The 17,475-nt window shown below is 32.3% G+C and overlaps 2 protein-coding genes across 3 annotated transcripts; both read right to left on the bottom strand.

Annotated features, from left to right (window-relative positions):
* Positions 1 to 3,605, bottom strand: LOC101247357 (FT-interacting protein 3-like). Of its 2 annotated transcripts, XM_069295772.1 has the most exons (3): positions 3,522 to 3,605; positions 3,205 to 3,263; positions 1 to 2,643 (listed from the first exon to the last, which is right to left on the bottom strand). In XM_069295772.1, exon 3 carries the CDS (start codon positions 2,467 to 2,469, stop codon positions 163 to 165), a length of 2,307 nt encoding a protein of 768 aa, XP_069151873.1. In that variant the 5' UTR covers positions 2,470 to 2,643; positions 3,205 to 3,263; positions 3,522 to 3,605; the 3' UTR covers positions 1 to 162. The 2 variants fall into 2 exon arrangements, with proteins under 2 accessions (XP_069151873.1, XP_019069263.1); XM_019213718.3 differs by lacking the exon at positions 3,522 to 3,605 and having other exon boundaries at positions 2,959 to 3,486.
* A 2,574-nt stretch (positions 3,606 to 6,179) lies between these two features.
* LOC101248809 (dehydrogenase FPY6) lies at positions 6,180 to 13,759 on the bottom strand. The gene is made up of 12 exons (XM_004228579.4): positions 13,363 to 13,759; positions 11,282 to 11,422; positions 10,413 to 10,461; positions 10,095 to 10,112; positions 8,823 to 8,938; positions 8,639 to 8,752; positions 7,921 to 7,971; positions 7,760 to 7,848; positions 7,612 to 7,672; positions 7,428 to 7,505; positions 7,235 to 7,345; positions 6,180 to 6,780 (listed from the first exon to the last, which is right to left on the bottom strand). The coding sequence occupies exons 1-12, from the start codon at positions 13,483 to 13,485 to the stop codon at positions 6,652 to 6,654; spliced, it is 1,080 nt and encodes a 359-aa protein (XP_004228627.1). The 5' UTR covers positions 13,486 to 13,759; the 3' UTR covers positions 6,180 to 6,651.
* Positions 13,760 to 17,475: the final 3,716 nt, after the last annotated feature.

The following is a 17,475-nucleotide window of genomic DNA, read 5'->3' on the forward strand; positions in this document are numbered from 1 at the left end:
TTTTCTAAAAGATCAATAATAAGGTTAATCAAATTCAACAAATACATTACACATTAGTATCTTCAAAGAAGTAAAAATTACTAAGGTAGAAATAACAGAAGTTTGTGATCTCAAGTTCATTTTCTACATACTTAAACCAAATATTTACTCAACTTTAAAGTCTTATAACATGCAATCTGCTCTTGCAGGCAGCCTCTTGAAGAAACTAGTAGACAATGAAGGAACTTTATGGCGAAATCTCGGGTGCCTTAACACGTAGATTCCTATGAGAATCACGATAACTTGGAATGGTGTGACGTACATGACTATTGCAGCAAACAAACAGAATGTCACGAACAAAGCCGATGCCCTTGGATCTCTCCAACTTAACAATGAATGAAACCTTTCCCCTTGAGTCGCTAAGTCCCCTACCACGGTCTGAATCCTGCCTCCGATGCTCCTCAAACGATCATATCTCATCTTCACCTTATCCGAGCCTCTTGATGTTGGGAATGTATCGAATTCTTCATCCAAATCATCGGGGAAAACACCGTGAGCATGTGAAATATGGATGTCCATATGAGGTGGATGTCTTGGTTTCAATCTATAGTGCCAAATACCAATCAAGAATAGGTAAAGAAAGAATGTAGGAACAATCAATCCAGGGTAAAGGACTAATATAACAAAGAGTATATGGATTAGAATTGTTGTGAGTGGATTCTTCCAATGACATATTTGATCAAACCATTTTCCAATAGCCAATATTGGACTCACAACATACATTAATCTGAAAAAGTTAGCCTTAGCCCTCCTTACGCTCCATATATGCGAACCAACGTCTAGCATGTAGTCCACGACCTCTTTTTTCAACGGTGGCTCTGCTCGTCCAAGCCTCGTTGAAAGTATTTGGATAGTTTGGAACCTGAGGAAATCTTGCTGAGTGATAGACATTGGATGAGCGTAATGCATCTTTGGAAACAAAGGTTGAGTGTATTTAGACAACATATTGACATAAGACGTACACGAAAACCTCACAGCTAGTTGAACTTCTCCCATCTTTTTAACGCCCGATGGGTGCAGGACAATAAGAGGGTAGGAATGTGTGTATACCTTCTCCGTTTCAAGTGTCGACAGCCTAATCCTCACCTTCCCAATGCTCGTACATTTCCCCCCTTGTAGGTATCCGTTATCAAACACTCCTACTGTGATTACAGTACAAGGATCATGTACTTCCCAAGTGTACTGCTCATTCCATTGTGGTGACAAGCTATCGATGATTGTCCTTGTACGAACCCATTTTGGCCCGTACTTAGCTACACAATAGGCATCTGTCGTCCCTCGTCCATCCTTGGACTTCATAGCTGACAAGCCTGTTGCACTTATTATCCCCAATTCAAGTAGTCCAATGCTGGATTTCCATAAAAGCTTCGACGTTGGCTTGAAATCACTACTGTAATGTATCGATTCATCCAACACGTGATATCCTCCATCCAAACTAAGCCTCATATGAATCTTACTAGCAAATTTAGTCTCCTTTTTTTCCCCTTCTACAACTGTATGCTTCTCAAGATTGTGCCATGTAGAAGGAACAGGTTTGTTGTCCAGCCTTTTCGGAACAATGCTTAAAGGAAGCACACATTTTCCCAAAAACTCGAAATTCGATCCAACTTTATCCTCCACAGTTACAACCAAAGGCTCTTCAAATGGTTCAGCTACAACAAAAACCAAGTCCTCATTCCACATTGGACTGCAACTTCTTATCGATGAAATTTTCGTTTTCAAGACCTGATTCCCACACATAACCTTCACACAACACTCGGGTTGTCGATTCTTTTCACTTGGAACCAAATCTTGACATTCAATGACATTAACTCTGATATACCAAAGTCTGGGAGAAAGATATACCTTTCCTCTAATTCTTGAAATCCCCTCACTTCCCACAGCTGCTGCATCCGAATGCCACGCATCACAAAACGCCTCGTCTGCCTGAGTTCCTCTCCAAACAGCAAGCATGATTTCCCCTTTTTTCAACTTTTCACCTCTTTTATCCTCTAACCTATACCACTGTGGGGCTAATGAACTATCCGGTGGAACTCTTCTCGGTACATCAACGAGATCAAACACGACTCTTCCTATCATATCATCCAACAGAACATCCTTATCTTTCACACATACTTCAATGTAAGAGGCCTGAATCCTATCCTGAGAGAACGCGAACACATAATTCCATTCAGGGTTGATTTTCTTCTCGAAATGCTTCGTGACACCCTTGTAGTTTCCAACTTTTACTTCAACATAAGGATCACAGCTCCCTGTGACATCCTTTGTTAACTCTTTAGCCTTGACAACGCGAACATAGAGATATTCCATTTGCTCAACGAGGTCATAGGCGACGGTTACCTTATCTCCTCCTATCATCACCCCTGATCCAACAATTTTCGGAGCTGTTTGCTTTAAAGCAAACTCTTCATGTATTGAACCTTTCTGCATTTTTCCTTCTTATGATCAAACAATATTTGCTCCACGTTCCGTTTCCCCTCTTGCTTCGAGGCTCACCTTCTATAGGTTAATTTCCTCGAGACATCAGGCGATAAATAACTACTCTAATGAGCTCATTCACACCTATATCATGATGATATAGAACCTCGAGACATCTTTTTGACTCTGCGATCACATAAAGACATAAACTTTTAGGCTCAAAAGCTATAAGTAAACACATTTTCTATGAAATGACACAAAACTTAGGTACCACAATTAAAAAAAATTAGTAGGACAAGCTACCAAAAAGTGATCAAGAATAGCAAATTTTACCCTTTTTTTAATAGAAATAATATGAACAAATTTTATCTTCTAGCACAATAGTTAGGTTTTACATATGTTGACATCTTCTACAACTTCCCAATTAGAGATTTCAACAAATTCACAAGATATTTCCATACAAATGACACAAAATATGGTACGATAAAAACAACAACATACCGAATGAAATCCAAGTGGGCTCCAAGGAAGGTAGGGTGTATGTAAGAGATTGTTTCTAAAAGAACCCTCGTATCAAGTAACACGTATCAAAAAAGTTTGAAAAAAGCTAGCAAATGATAGACAAAAAAAGCTAGCAAAAGATAGGAATAATAACAACAGTGAAATAATATGATAACTGAAGCATAAGAAACTAGTATACCATTAGAAGAAATTCAAGAATAGCAAATGCTACTATATTATCAATACCTTTTTTCAAGATCAAATTGCTTCAATAATAATTACTAGATAGAAAATTGAACAAAAATCTGCAAAAAGAAAAAAGAAAAGAAAAGAAAGGGAAATTAAACATCAAGAACTATATATAATATTTTTCTTCTACTTCAAATTATAGTAACAAACATCATATACCATTTTTTTTTTTCAAATTTCTTGAAAACCAACAATTGCATAAAGTTCAGAAAATAAAAGAAAAATAATAAAAATATTTGTATATAAAAAAATAATTTTCTCCACAATCTTATAGTGATTAGGAAAAGAAGAAAATTGAAGAATTGATAACTTACTTCAAAAAGCATTTGGAGAAAATAAAGATGAGTTGTTTTAGGTAGTTATAACTAAGGTAGTTATATTTTTATGGAGAAATGTGTAATTAACAGAAGTTTTGGGGTTGATATGTATTTTTTTAAAATGTATAAGTAAAATATTTGTTGTAGAATAAAGTCTTGGATTTGCATTGTTCATATGATTTTTAAAAGATACATAATTTTAAAAAAAAAAAAAAACTTGATCCTTATATTTTGCATTTATGACATGTCCTATTTGGAAAAAAAATGGATTGGTGGGTTTAGATCGGTGTTTTGAGTGTTTCAACAGGTTCGTAACGTGTTTTTAGAGTGATTTACATATTTAATTTGTATCGCGAGGAAGATAATGAATTTGAATCTTACTAATTAATCAAGTCTGATATATAAAGGTTTTTTAGTGAATTAAGAGCAGAGTAGTATTTCTATTATTCATCGAGTATGAAAATGTAATTGTTTATCAAGAAATAATGATGAAATTGATGAAAAAGATATTGATAGACTCTTAAAAAATTTGTAATAAATAATTATGACGAATATAATTTTGATGAAAAATCTATCAGAAATATTGTTGTCTCCTAGTAGTAATATTTTCTTTTCTTTAATCTAGGATAAAATGACAAATTATTTAGACATAATAGGTTTGAACTAACATACATTGTATATGATTATAAATTCTATGAGTATGTTTAAGCTGATATTGGAATATAATTATATGAAAGAAAGTTTAAATTATGTTTAAAAGTCACCATCTTATTCAATGATTTAGACAACATTAAAATTGGACTAAAATGATGTTGACACATGCTTACAATAATAAAGATATTATTAGTTGATTAGGTATATACATTTAACATATTTTTGAGTCAATGGTAAAAAAAAAAAAAAAAAAAAAAAAAAAAAAGCTAAAGTATTACTCTTTCGCGAGTTTCACACATCAATTATCAGTTTTTTTTTTTTAAAAAAAGATAATAGCACAATTGATAGTTGAAATGTGAAACTTGCGGAAAAAATAGTTTAGATATGCCTTTCACCATTATCTCTCGTGTGATCAAAGAGATCTCTTAGGAAAATTACTTCATGCACATTGAGAAGTTAGACTATAAAAAGAAGAGTGGATGCTCAAAAACACATTCAAACTATTTTAATTTTTCGAGTTTCATATTTAAACTATTAGATGTGTGAGTTTTCTATTTGAACTATCACTAAATGTTTATCAAAACACACATCAACTATCAGTTGTTTCCTTTTCCTACCTGAACGGTGATGATATTCTAAGTAGGAGAAAAAACAATGGATAGTTAAAGTGTGTTTCAATAAACATTTGGACTTTGGTGTGATAGCGTAAGTAGAAAACTCACGAAATTCAAATAGAAAACTCAAAAAATCAAAATACTTAAAAAGGTATTTTTTTTATTTTTTTTTTACCTTTTAACTCTATAAACAATTGAGTCTAAAACAAGAATCATCTTGTTCCTAACAACTTTTTTTCTCTATTTCTTATCTATATTTTCTACCCACACCCACAAAAAAAATGTCCAAACTGAAATTATTATTATTTTCATGAAGGAATTCAATTGGTCCAATCTTTCAATTTTCAACCCCAATAAAATAAAATTTAATATAAGAGATTGCTTTCAAAATGGGTCCAAAATCATCTACTTGACTCAATAAGTAATATACTATTTTTGTCAATAAAAATAATCTTCAATTTTCTTGGTAAGAAAATTGTCTTTTAAGTTTCTCTATAAGTTAGGTCTTAGGTGTGGTTGGTTTAAAATATGTCATTTTCTTCCTATCTACTCTCCCTTTTTTCTATTTCGATGTTCGATACTCATATCAAAGGTTCGTTTAAATCCAAATTTTATGTATTGCAAAGCTTATTTCTTTGTGGCAATGCACATACTAAAAAAGATCCATTCCCATTGGCTTGAACTTGTGATAGTTTTCATTTTCGAGAGACTCGAATTCAAAACCTCTGGTCAAATTTACGTATTGCGAAGCTTACTTCTTGAGGTGATGCAAATACTAAAAAATATCCATTCCCATTGGCTTAATCCTATGATAGTTTTCATTTTCGAGAGACTCGAATTTAAAACATCTGGTCAAGGATAGAGGGATTCATGACAATAACTCGCCGTTTATTTATCTTCTTCTGACAAAGGAATCTTATTTTGGTTTTCCTTTATTGGTTAATGCAATAAGATAGAGTTTTTTTGTTTTGCATCTAGTGTTTAGGGCTCGATTAATCTAAATTTGCATCGTGTAAGACCTATTACCAGGGAAGCGCTTCCTTTCAAGATTTTTTCTATACACCATATTCGAATCTGAAATCTCTAGTTAAGAATAGAGAAATCATATTCATATATATCTCATCACAACCCTCTGCGATAATGTAATAGAACTTCAATTTTTCTACAAACAATAATTCAGAGTCCGAAGCCAAAAAGGGCCACTTTTTTCTACCAAAATGCATAAAGGGTTACTGTTTTTTTTTTTACCAAAACAGACAAATCGCGGCCCTTTTGACTCCGGACTCCAATTATTCACTCTTGTTGGTAAATATAAGCAATTCTAACTTGTTTGACCTCATAATAAAAGTGACCCAATGATGTAAAAATAATAATTATGCAGATGATGTATATAACTTAAACTCGATAAATTAATAAGCAAGAAAAGATATCTATAGTTTAGAAGCTGCTACTTCTTTACATCAATGAAACATTTAGCCAAAGATGTTAAAATAGGGTCAAAAAGAGTACAATGACTCTAACCAAGGTATCGAAAACGCCCTTTTAATGAAACTTTAGCCTTAGCTGGTCATGACCACGATACTACATGTTTCGTTAGGTGGGCCAGGAATGCCCGACAAATCAATTTATCTGGTAAACTACTAGTCGAGTTCATAGACAACAAGATAATGAAACCAAGATGTAACTCACAGAAGAGAGAGAGAGAGAGAGAGAGTGATCTTCGATCGATCCTTCTTCTTCTTTTTGTTATGTAGCCTTGGATTATGAATCGTTTATTTCCAGTAGTGTATTCGCTTCATGGTACGAAGATCAAGAATCATGTGCATGACATATTTAAGGAGCGTAAGGCCTGCGTAAAGTTAGAACTTTTTTACTTGAACCAGAGCTCCTTGTCTCTTTCCTGATTCGAGCATCGCGTCCAAGACAGCAACATCACGAGCACCTTCAGCAAATGAGAGACGAGGATCGATGTGTGAACTATGGTCCTTCTGCACGAAAAAAGAAGTTCAATATAGCGAGAACGAAAGCACAAGATCAATTATCTAGAATATCAGGTTAACACTGCAACAACTACTGTACTATTTACTACTATTATGTCGCCTCTGATTGATACAAGCTAGGGTCGACTATATGAATCATTGAGGACTCTGTCACTCCACTTAAGCTCATTTCGGATCAATATTATACAAAAACATACGACTTTTAGAAAGAGTAAAAAGGACAATAAATATGGGGAAAATGACTGTTCATTTCCCTAGACAAATGCAGAACGTGAGATGTCTAGCTGTGCACACTCAGTGGGAGCGTTTACTTGCCAGTTGAGAATGTTAGTGTATGTATTATGCCTAAGATATATGTACCCTTCGCGAGGCAGAAATCTATCCGACTAATAATTTGTAGGTTACTAAAAAGTAAGGAAATGAGATCTTCAGGAAGCTTTACCTTCAGGTTGGCCGTCGATACATCTGATAGAAATGTTTTCAGTTCATCAGTGACCCCGCTAAACGGATAAAAGAAGCTCTTGCTTTGACCATCAGCCATATGTAGGGAAACCTGGGACAGCAATTTAAAGACGAAAGATATGTGAATTGTCGTCTGTGAAGGGGAAGACATTATATAAGAGCTTCCGAATTACCGAGTAGCCATGCTTTCCATCCTTGTTACCACGGTCAACTTGCAGCACTCCGTTTAAACCCACAACTCGCCAGATTACCTAAATATGTGAAAAGCATAAATTAATCAGCAATTACCGCTCTACAGATATGTTTGTCACGTAAAATATTTTCTGGAGAAAACAGTTAAGTTAGTATATTACTTGCCTTTGGTGACTTCGAAGATACCACCATCACAAAAACTCCTGAACACCCATTTTCCAGTTGACTACATAGAAGAAAAGTTCATCATGATTTCATTCAACTTCATTAAGTCATATCCGTAGTATGACGAGGATATAAGTGTTGAACTCACAACATTGACGAGATGTTATCCGGAGGAGGCAAAGTCTTATCTACATGAGAATTCATGGATGACAATGATGCAATCTCACATCCAATAAGCTGTTCATTTGGAGAGGACATTAGTTCTTATTAATAATCGAAGAAGCTTTGAGTTGTAAGAGAGAAGATTACCATCCTAAGTCCGGCTACAAAATGTACGCCCATGTCTAGAATGAAACCACCCTGAAGAAATCAAATGAGATTGTCAAAGAGAAAATAATGATGTTAAACCAAAAGAGAGTAGACAATGCACAGAATGTACATGCTTTAATTGAACATAAAACTACACAAAAGATCTTTGAGTACAGAACCGACATGACACAAAAACACAACTTTTGTGACGAAATAAGAAAAATAATGTTAATGCATGAATTTCATGTGGTAAATGTGCCAAGTCTGACATTCCAGGCTAACGTCTGTTAGGCCAAGTTTGACCAACTATATAACACATGAATTTTCAAGTTGTGTGTTCCAATTACGGGTAGCAGGATAATCTGGTCAATAACGCAGTCAGAAATAATTGAACGTAAATGGTCAAACATGGCCTAACAGCTGTTAACTAGGAACGTCAGTTATGTTTAGTTTTTGGCACTCATTTTCTTCACACAAATAGTTCTGGCGTCATTTTGGTTCGGGACTCCAACTATTCAACACTATACTAATTTGTGCAAATATTAGATTTAAAGTTATTAATTAGCATGTACTTTGACAGAAGAGCACATCAGGATCTATACTAAAATGAAGCCATTTTTAAAAGGAACACTTTCCTCATTAATATTCAAAAGGTCAAGCCGACTCTTGATTTTTTATAAGATAGAGAAGCTAATATATCATTTAGTGAAAAACTCACAACAAACTGGCGTCTCCAGGAGCTAGCGAAGTAAGGGTTTGAGCTGTTCATTGCTCCTTCAACAATTACTTGGATATTCATCATTTCTCCGATTTCAGAAATTAACCTCTTGCCCTGTATAAGACAATCATTAAATCCAAGCCTAGTCACGTTGAAAATCAAGATCATAACACCATTACATTACCTCAATGAAGGCAGGTTCAAAGCGATAATTTTCTGCAACGGCCCATATTGGTTGCTGAGTCAATGTGGTGCTAAGAGAATTATAGTGAGTCAATGCTTTTTCAGCCTCGTCCACAGCTGTATTAATAGACCAATCTCAGATATATAAAGGTGACATGCATTCAAATGTAGATCATAAAAAAAAACATGATCTTTGGTTTTCCTCGACTTAATTTCAGATCTTTGGTTGCAGTGATAGGCTGAGGAGTACTGTTGAAATGAGCCAATCCAATCCTCTCTTACGGAATGCATTCTAATCTACAAAATGTACCGGTTTTAATACAGCAGGCAAGAAATTGACCAAATTATGATGCAACAGACTTCTCTGTCAATTCTGGGGGCTTATATTATATGTGGTTTAACAAGAAAAGTAGCTATTTCTTAGTTGGTATCAAAGGTAAGGATAGAGGAGGTAGTCCAGAATCTATTTGGCTTCACTAGAATTGCGAGCACGTGAGAACTCTCAATGTGCCTCTTTCACATGGATAGGAGCACGCCAAACTCTGGTAATATACGGAGGAGAGAGATAAATATCTTCATTAGATCTTTCCTGAGTATAAATTTTGCTGAGTTCCCAGACCATCTGTTTGTTGGTTGCAGATGTAGCTGTTTGTGGATTATGGTATGTTTTTAAATTTTCAAGTAGCATAATGGCCGGCCAAGAATAGTGAAGGGAACTCTAGTTTTTCCGGCAAGGACAAAGGATCGACCAGTGTTCAGGGAAGCGTGAAGCGAAAAAAAGCGATAAGGCCCCGTTTCACGCTTTAAGCGATGAAGCGCTCGCTTTAGGCAATGAAGCGCTCATATACTCATTCTAGTCTGTGAAGCGTAGAAGGCTCACATCGCTTTAAGCGATGAAGCGCTCGCTTTCCTGAACACTGGATCAACAAGAAACTCAAGACCCTATGGGAACCATTCCTGCATGTATCTTTTGGAATGTAGAGGAAGGAATGCAATCTCAGACGTTTCAAAGGAGAAATGGAGCTGTACACAACGAAAAACTAGATTCTCACTTTTTCTTTTTCGGGTATACGGTAAACTAAAAGAAATGGCATTGGCTCCTTAGATTGTAGAGAAGTACTATCAGAATACATTTAATGTAGAAAAGTCTAATAGAGGAATGGAATAATTCCAGAAGTTGGTTAGTTAAATGCATTTTAAACAGATATAAAATTGATAAGAGAAACATCGGCATTCATAACTTCAATGAAATAAAGCTGTGCATCTTACTTACTTGGGGCAGCTGGTTTCTCTGGAGTATCCCAATTTCACCAAGAGAGGATATGCAAATACACACTGGTTAGTTAATTGCACATCACACAGAAATGAGCACGTTATTCATAGAGCACTAAAAGCAAGTATATGTCCTGCTTTATTGACAAGGTAAAAAACATTGAAACTTTTATAGAAAATGAACTTCTTCAAAAAACATATGTCTGGCCATTATCCATGCCCCGTCCAACCTACTTAAGGTAGATTCATCCAAATATATAAGTATAAAAGAAAAACGTTAAAAAAATATATCATTTATCACAACTTTTTATGCAATTACCTTGAAGGACATGCTTTCCTGCCTTAAGCAACCTCAGTGACATATCCACCTGCATGAATTAATGCAAATATCAAACACAATTTTCTGAAATATCTCGTGTAATTCTGATAGTGAAGACATTTCCCCTTTTGCGTGATAGAAAAATTTCTTGTGATTTAGGGTCCTCTTTTATTAAATAGTACAGTTGGACATATTTGATAAAGAATTACTTATCCCAGATATTGCAACTTCGACATCAATGATTTTTTAACTATGTTCTTTTTTGCTGTTTCTCTAGGTTTTTCACAAGTTACTGCGATTCGTATAGTAATCTGCAAATCATTGTAACCAAAAAGGAGAAGAACTATGTTTGTTGATAAATAAGTGTTACAATTCATAAAGGTCCTGAGAAATAACAACTAAGTCGACAAAATATAGCATGAAAATCAACATACGGAAGAAGAATTAAGTGAATTATTGTATGCAATTGATTGTCTTCTAGAAGCTATTAATGAAAGCATGGCACTTTCTTTTCTACTTCAAGCCTATGTTACTCGGAATTCCAAAAATGTTGCCGCACCCGTTGATATTTTTGAACAGTCCAAACAACATAGCTTCAAGCAGATTGGGTTATCACTCTCAGAAGAAACTTTGAGGATTGAGTAATAGAGATTCAGGAAACTATTACAGAGACTCCAGAAAATGAGCCTCTCAGAATACTCCATATTCACTTGAATGGAAATCACGATAGTCTCCTACTCCGTGATAACCACCTTGACATGAAATAAAATAGAGGGGGTAACAAGATGCAAGCGGCCAACATTAGTTACTTTGAGCATGAGGAACTTTGATGACATATAAAAGCATACAGACAAGACAGAGAGATATACCATGGTTTGTCCAGCAAGAACCACAGCAACACCAGTAATGGAACTATCCTTAATGATCTCCTCGAGTCCAGCATCTCCCCACTTACATTCCACATTCGGGAAATGCTTCTGTGCTATTTCAACAGCACTTCTGACAGATTCCTAACAAACATATACACATTCTTATGACTCTTTAAAAGTAAAGATGACGACAAATAATAATTTGATAGACAGAAAAGGTACACAAAGAGATTCGGTAGATATTATCTAACTGAAACTTTTATTTCAAGAAAGCGCACAAAATACACAAAGTTTTCATTTTCAAATCCACAACAAACACCAGCAAATAAGTATTGTGCATTTCCCCGGCAACCCAATTTTCACTTTCAAGAACAATGCTACACTAGACTGCATAAAGTTTACATTTTTATCAAATAGGGAGGTAAATCCACTAAAAAATGCATGCAAAAGCAGAAGTTTTATAGTTTATAACTTATAGTTCCCAAACAACTCAATTCTTGCTGTCAATGTCAATGCAACAACTACCATGGTGGGCCTGAGGAGAGGTAGACGTAGGCCTAAAAGTGTTGGAGAGAGATGTCTTGAGGTGATTAGGCAGGACATGGCACAGCTTCAGCTTACTGAGGATGTGACCTTGATAGGAAGGTGTGGAGGTCGAGAATTAGGGTAGAAGATTAGTACATAGGCAAGCTCATTTCTTTTCCATATCAGGAGTATTAGTTTTATTCTTGTATTTTCGCATTCTTAGATTTATTACTACTCGTTTCTTTTGCTTCGATTATCATATTATCATATGCAGAAGATTCTCTTTCCACAAACCCAGTGCATAGCTTCGAACAATGATTTAAAAAAAGGAAGAAACCGAACAGCTAGACTACATAAAGATTCCATTTTAACAAACCCCGAAAACTAAAATCCCTAAACAAATGCATACAAATTCAGAAGATCTTTTCTTTCCTCAAAATAAAACAGTTCTTAGCTCTGAACAACAACATATGCAGTGTTATCCCACAAGTGGGATCTGAGGAGGGCTGAATATACGCAGACCTTACACTTACCTCATGCAGATAAAGAGGTTGTTTCCTATAAAACATTTCAAGAAAATGGAAGAAAGAGAATATCTCCATAGTTAGACTACATAAAGATCCCATTTTTATCAAATCGCCAAACATATGCATACAAAGACGGTCCCACTTCATAGCTTTGAACAATGATACAAGAAAAAAAACAATTCCACAGCTAGACTACATAAAGTTCCCATATTTATCACATCTCACAAACTAAAATCCCCAAACAAATGCAGAAGATCTTCTCTTTCCACCTAGGACCCAGTACATAGCTTTGAATAATGATTCAACAAAATGGAATAAACAGAACAATTCCACAGCTAGACTACATAAAGATCCATTCTCTATCGAACTCCACAAACTAAAATCCCCAAACAAATGCAGAAATAACTTTCTTTCCAGCAAAAACTCAGTTCATAGCTTTGAACAATGATTCAGGAACAATTCTACAGCTAAACTACATAAAGATCCAATTTTTATCAAACCCCACAAACTAAAATCCCCAAACAAATGCAGAAATAACTTTCTTTCCAGCAAAAACTCAGTTCATAGCTTTGAACAATGATTCAGGAACAATTCCACAGCTAAACTACATAAAGATCCATTTCTTATCAAACCCCATAAACTAAAATCCCCAAACAAATTCAGAAGAACTTCTCCTTCCACAAAAAAACCCCAATTCATAGCTTTGAACAACAATTCAGAATTTCACAGCTAAACTACATCAAGATCAATTTTTTATCAAACCCCACAAACTAAAATCCCCAAACAAATGCAGAAGCAACTTTCTTTCCAGCAAAAACTCAGTTTATAGCTTTGAACAATGATTCAGGAACAATTCCACAGCTAAACTACATAAAGATCCATTTCTTATCAAACCCCACCAAACTAAATCCCCAAACAAATGCAGAAGAAACTTCTCTTTCCACTAAAAACCCAATTCATAACTTTGAACAATAATTCAAGAAAATGGAACAGAAATATATTAAAAGTGGAAGCAAAATCATTATTTACCTCAGTTCGACTCCAAATAGCTCTGAGAATAAAAAGATTAGAAATCTCAGCTAATCTAGGAATATATTGAGTTTTAACAAAAATGCCAGCTCCAAGAATGGCTATTTGAGGAAGCTGAGCCATTGCAGATCCTAAAACACTGATTGATCTAAACACCTTATTCTTCAATTTCACCACTGCTAATCCCCTGCTACACTCCTTTCTAATTTTTTTAATTTATTTATTTTTATTTTAGTCATTTTTTAAATAAAAAGTATGATTTTTTGTTTATATTATTTGAGTGTTATTCATGTGAAAATTGATATAAATACTAGAATCTAGATAATCCTCACAACAATCTGAATTAATTTTAGTAAGACTTTCTCAGTTTATAATTATTTTTTAAAAAAAAGGTGATATGTTAAACGCATATTTTAAGCATAATATATAAATATAATTTTTAGATGACATGAGTTTTTATTAACACGCATTAGTAGGAGTGTGAAAAATCGGAAAAAAAAATGTTATTATGTTATTGGGTTAACAATTTTTTAATGGTTTTATAAAAGAAATTATTGAATTATCGGCTTTTAGTATTAGATAAATCGATAAATTATTAAGACGATAGTAAGTTATTATTGTACCCTTCATAAATATTAAACATTTATAATTTAACATAATTAGATATTATATCAGTACTCTACATAGTATTTCTACTTTACATAAAAAATTTCATGTTATGTTTCGGTTGTAATATGTTATTTTAATCTTTGTACTACATCTACTCTTATTGATGCAATTTCTCATTATATTTCTTGTTTCACTATATCAAAGTATTTACAGTTGATTTGTTTTTCTCACTGTATCGTACCAAACTAGGAGAGAAGTGAGAAATCATATATTTATTTTATGAGCATTTTCTTATTGGGTAAATCGAAATTGGATCGTTAATGACCAAAAATCAATGAATCAAAAATTGATTAAAAAATATCTTATTGATTTGTTATTGATTTAACATATTTAAAAATTGATAAATTAAATCGATAATTCATAAAATCGAACAAAATCAATCGATCCATTTTTTTAATCGATTTTGTTACCATACTCAAGTAATGTAACAATCAAGGAACACTATCTTGATGGTTGAACTTGGGATGACTAGCCTATAAAGTAAGTTTTATTAATAGGAAAAGGTTTAAATATGTCATCGAATTTTTACAAAAAGAAATTATTTATGTCACTTGTAAAAAATTTGACTTATCTATATCATTTTCATTTAAGAAAAGGTTTATGCATGTCATTATTTGTTAATTGAAATGACATAAATGAGTCAAAATTTTAACTTATAAATTTTTTTTTAAAGTTCGATGACATATTTAAACTTTTTCCCTTTTAAAAAAATGATTTAATTAATGGCATAGCCGAATTATAATTGACCACATGTAAAAACATATTTTGTGAAATAAAAACTATTTTAGTTAATAAATAATATCTAAATGAATAAAAGTCTGATAACATATTTAAGTATTTTTTTTTCTTTTTTATTAATTAGCTAGAGGTGAGCTAACTTAGTTAAATAGTGTTATTATTGTCTCACAAGTCCTCGAAATTCAGGGCACAAGGATCATAATCGGACGTATGACATAATTTTATCCGTTAATTTGATATTTAATAACTATCAGATTGATGGATAAGATTATGATACGTGTCTGTTCGTACGTATAAAGGGTACATGTGGTTTAATTTTCGGACTAACACATGGATATCAATATTCCAAAAATATAACAAAAGATATCTGCATATCATTTACGATGATTTGATTATTGACGATATATTTATCTGTTATCCTTTTATTGTTTTATTTGAGCAATACTTACCTATTATTGAAATTAATATTAGAATTCTTGTTATATTGAAAGGAATAAAATCCAGGGGGGGGAAAGGAATAAAGATTCTTGATATTTTTGTTTTTTCTTCTTGTTTTTATATTTAAAATTATTACTTTTACAAATGTTATTTTTTCATGTTTTTAAAATTTTGATGATAAATGCCGGCCTAATTGTGACATAATTAAGTGTGACTAATTATGTCATCTTCAATTAATTTTATAATAATTGTTCCCCAATCATAAACCAAAACTTTGAACTTTAATAATAAAATGTAAATTAGTTAAATTTAATAAGTATTAATAAAGCTAGAGTTCATTAGTTTTAGTTAAGTAATCTTTTTAATATTATAATACAACTAACAAGGATATAATGAGGAATATCCATAAAATTTTAGTGATCCTAAGCTGAACTTATAAAAGGTATAAGTTGATGAAAAATATAATTATAGTTTGAAAAATAAAAATAATATAATATTTTTTTTTAGATTTAAGATTTAAAAATCTTCATCGATTCAATAATATAATTCTTGATTTCTTTTTTATCGGAATATAATTTGACAATGTTGTCATATAGTCTTTTAAAAATATGAGATATAAAATCTTAAATATAAAATATGTTATCTGCTATACAAAATAAAGATAACTTAAAGTGAAATAATAAAAATTTAAATTTATGATTTTTGAATACGAAATAAGGCATGGTTTGAACCAAATTTATTAGTTATTCTTTAGCTTTAACTTCTCTTGAAAAAAGCGATTTGATAATGTAAAAAAAAATAATTTACACTAATGGTTTATGTTACTTCATTCATCTCGAATTATCTATCGTGATTTATAAAAATAGTTATCCCAATTAATTTGTCATTTTAAAAGTTTATCACGATAAAATTAATTATTTTTTCCGTTTAATCCTTAATAGTGATTATTTTAGAGGACTACAAACGTATCAGATAGAATAAATATTTAATGAAAACAGATTATATCTTAAGACATAAAATATAATGTATTCTCAAGAGACGTGTAAAAGAAACTCATGAAAAAATAATTTGAGACGGAGGGAATATTTTGTTACTTTTAACTCGAAAATTATACCTTTTCACAATTTTTAAAATTAAAACGGATTTCACAATGTTATGAGTGAGGCAAAAGACGGAATATCCCATAATAATATTCATAGTATAAAAATTAAAAAAATATCGTCAAAAAATTAATTAACGGAATTTACTAAGAAAAATTAATAACTATATATATACACTTTGTTACCATTGTGAAATTAAGAAAACATCTCTTTTGTGTTTCTAAAAATATATACTCTCAAGTTGAATTAAAAGTTGTCAAAAGGTTTGATTTTTATTAATTATATATATTTTGTTTTAATTTTTTTTGCCATTTGTCATTTAAATGATCAATATGTGTAATTATTTAGTTATTATAGATGCTTCATGATTTGGTTTAATTTTTTGCTCACATCACCTTTCATTTTCAAGTTAAGTTTGAAAAAAATAATTAAATTGTGGGTTAGTTGTAATTTTTTTGGTATTGTTTTCTTTTTCTTGTGTTGTGTTTTTAAATTAGTTCATTGTTTATGTTTCATGTGTTAATCATCATCACATGCATAATATAATTAGAGTAGGTATAACATATTTTTCAAAAATATTTAGTGGTGTTTAAGTTAATGTCATTGTATTCAGATTAGCTGAAGTCTTTATCAATATTTATATAAAGTATTGGTTATAAATATTCATATTTATTTTTTATCGCTAAATCTTTTATTTGTTGTACTGAAAGCATCACTCGTTAGCAGGGTATAAAAAAGGTTGAGTCGCACCTTAAGTAGCGTGATTTGTAGTTCGTCTACCGTAATGCAGTAACGTTGGTTGCATAAATAGATACATTAATAAAGAGTGGTAAAGTCTTTACCGATATTTATTAAGAGTCATTTGATTCAGTGTCGCTAAAGGCTTTAGAGACATATACAAAAAGTGTTAAGTGCCGCTAAAAGTACATATTTAATTGACAATTAAGCTATTGACGTTAAAAATCATTTTTGATGTAATGTCGTGTTTATCAATTAAATATGAGTGAGGGGTCAAACACACACTTAAATATCTCGATTTTTTTCAGTTTCATATATGTAATTGAATTTTTTATTTGAACTATCATCAATTATTTATCAAAACATATCACAACTATCGATTGTTCCTTTTTCCTGCCTATATAATGGTGATAGTTCAGATAGATTGGAA

The sequence above is a fragment of the Solanum lycopersicum genome, chromosome 1 (assembly GCF_036512215.1).
Source record: "Solanum lycopersicum chromosome 1, SLM_r2.1".
Taxonomy (NCBI): Eukaryota; Viridiplantae; Streptophyta; class Magnoliopsida; order Solanales; family Solanaceae; genus Solanum; species Solanum lycopersicum.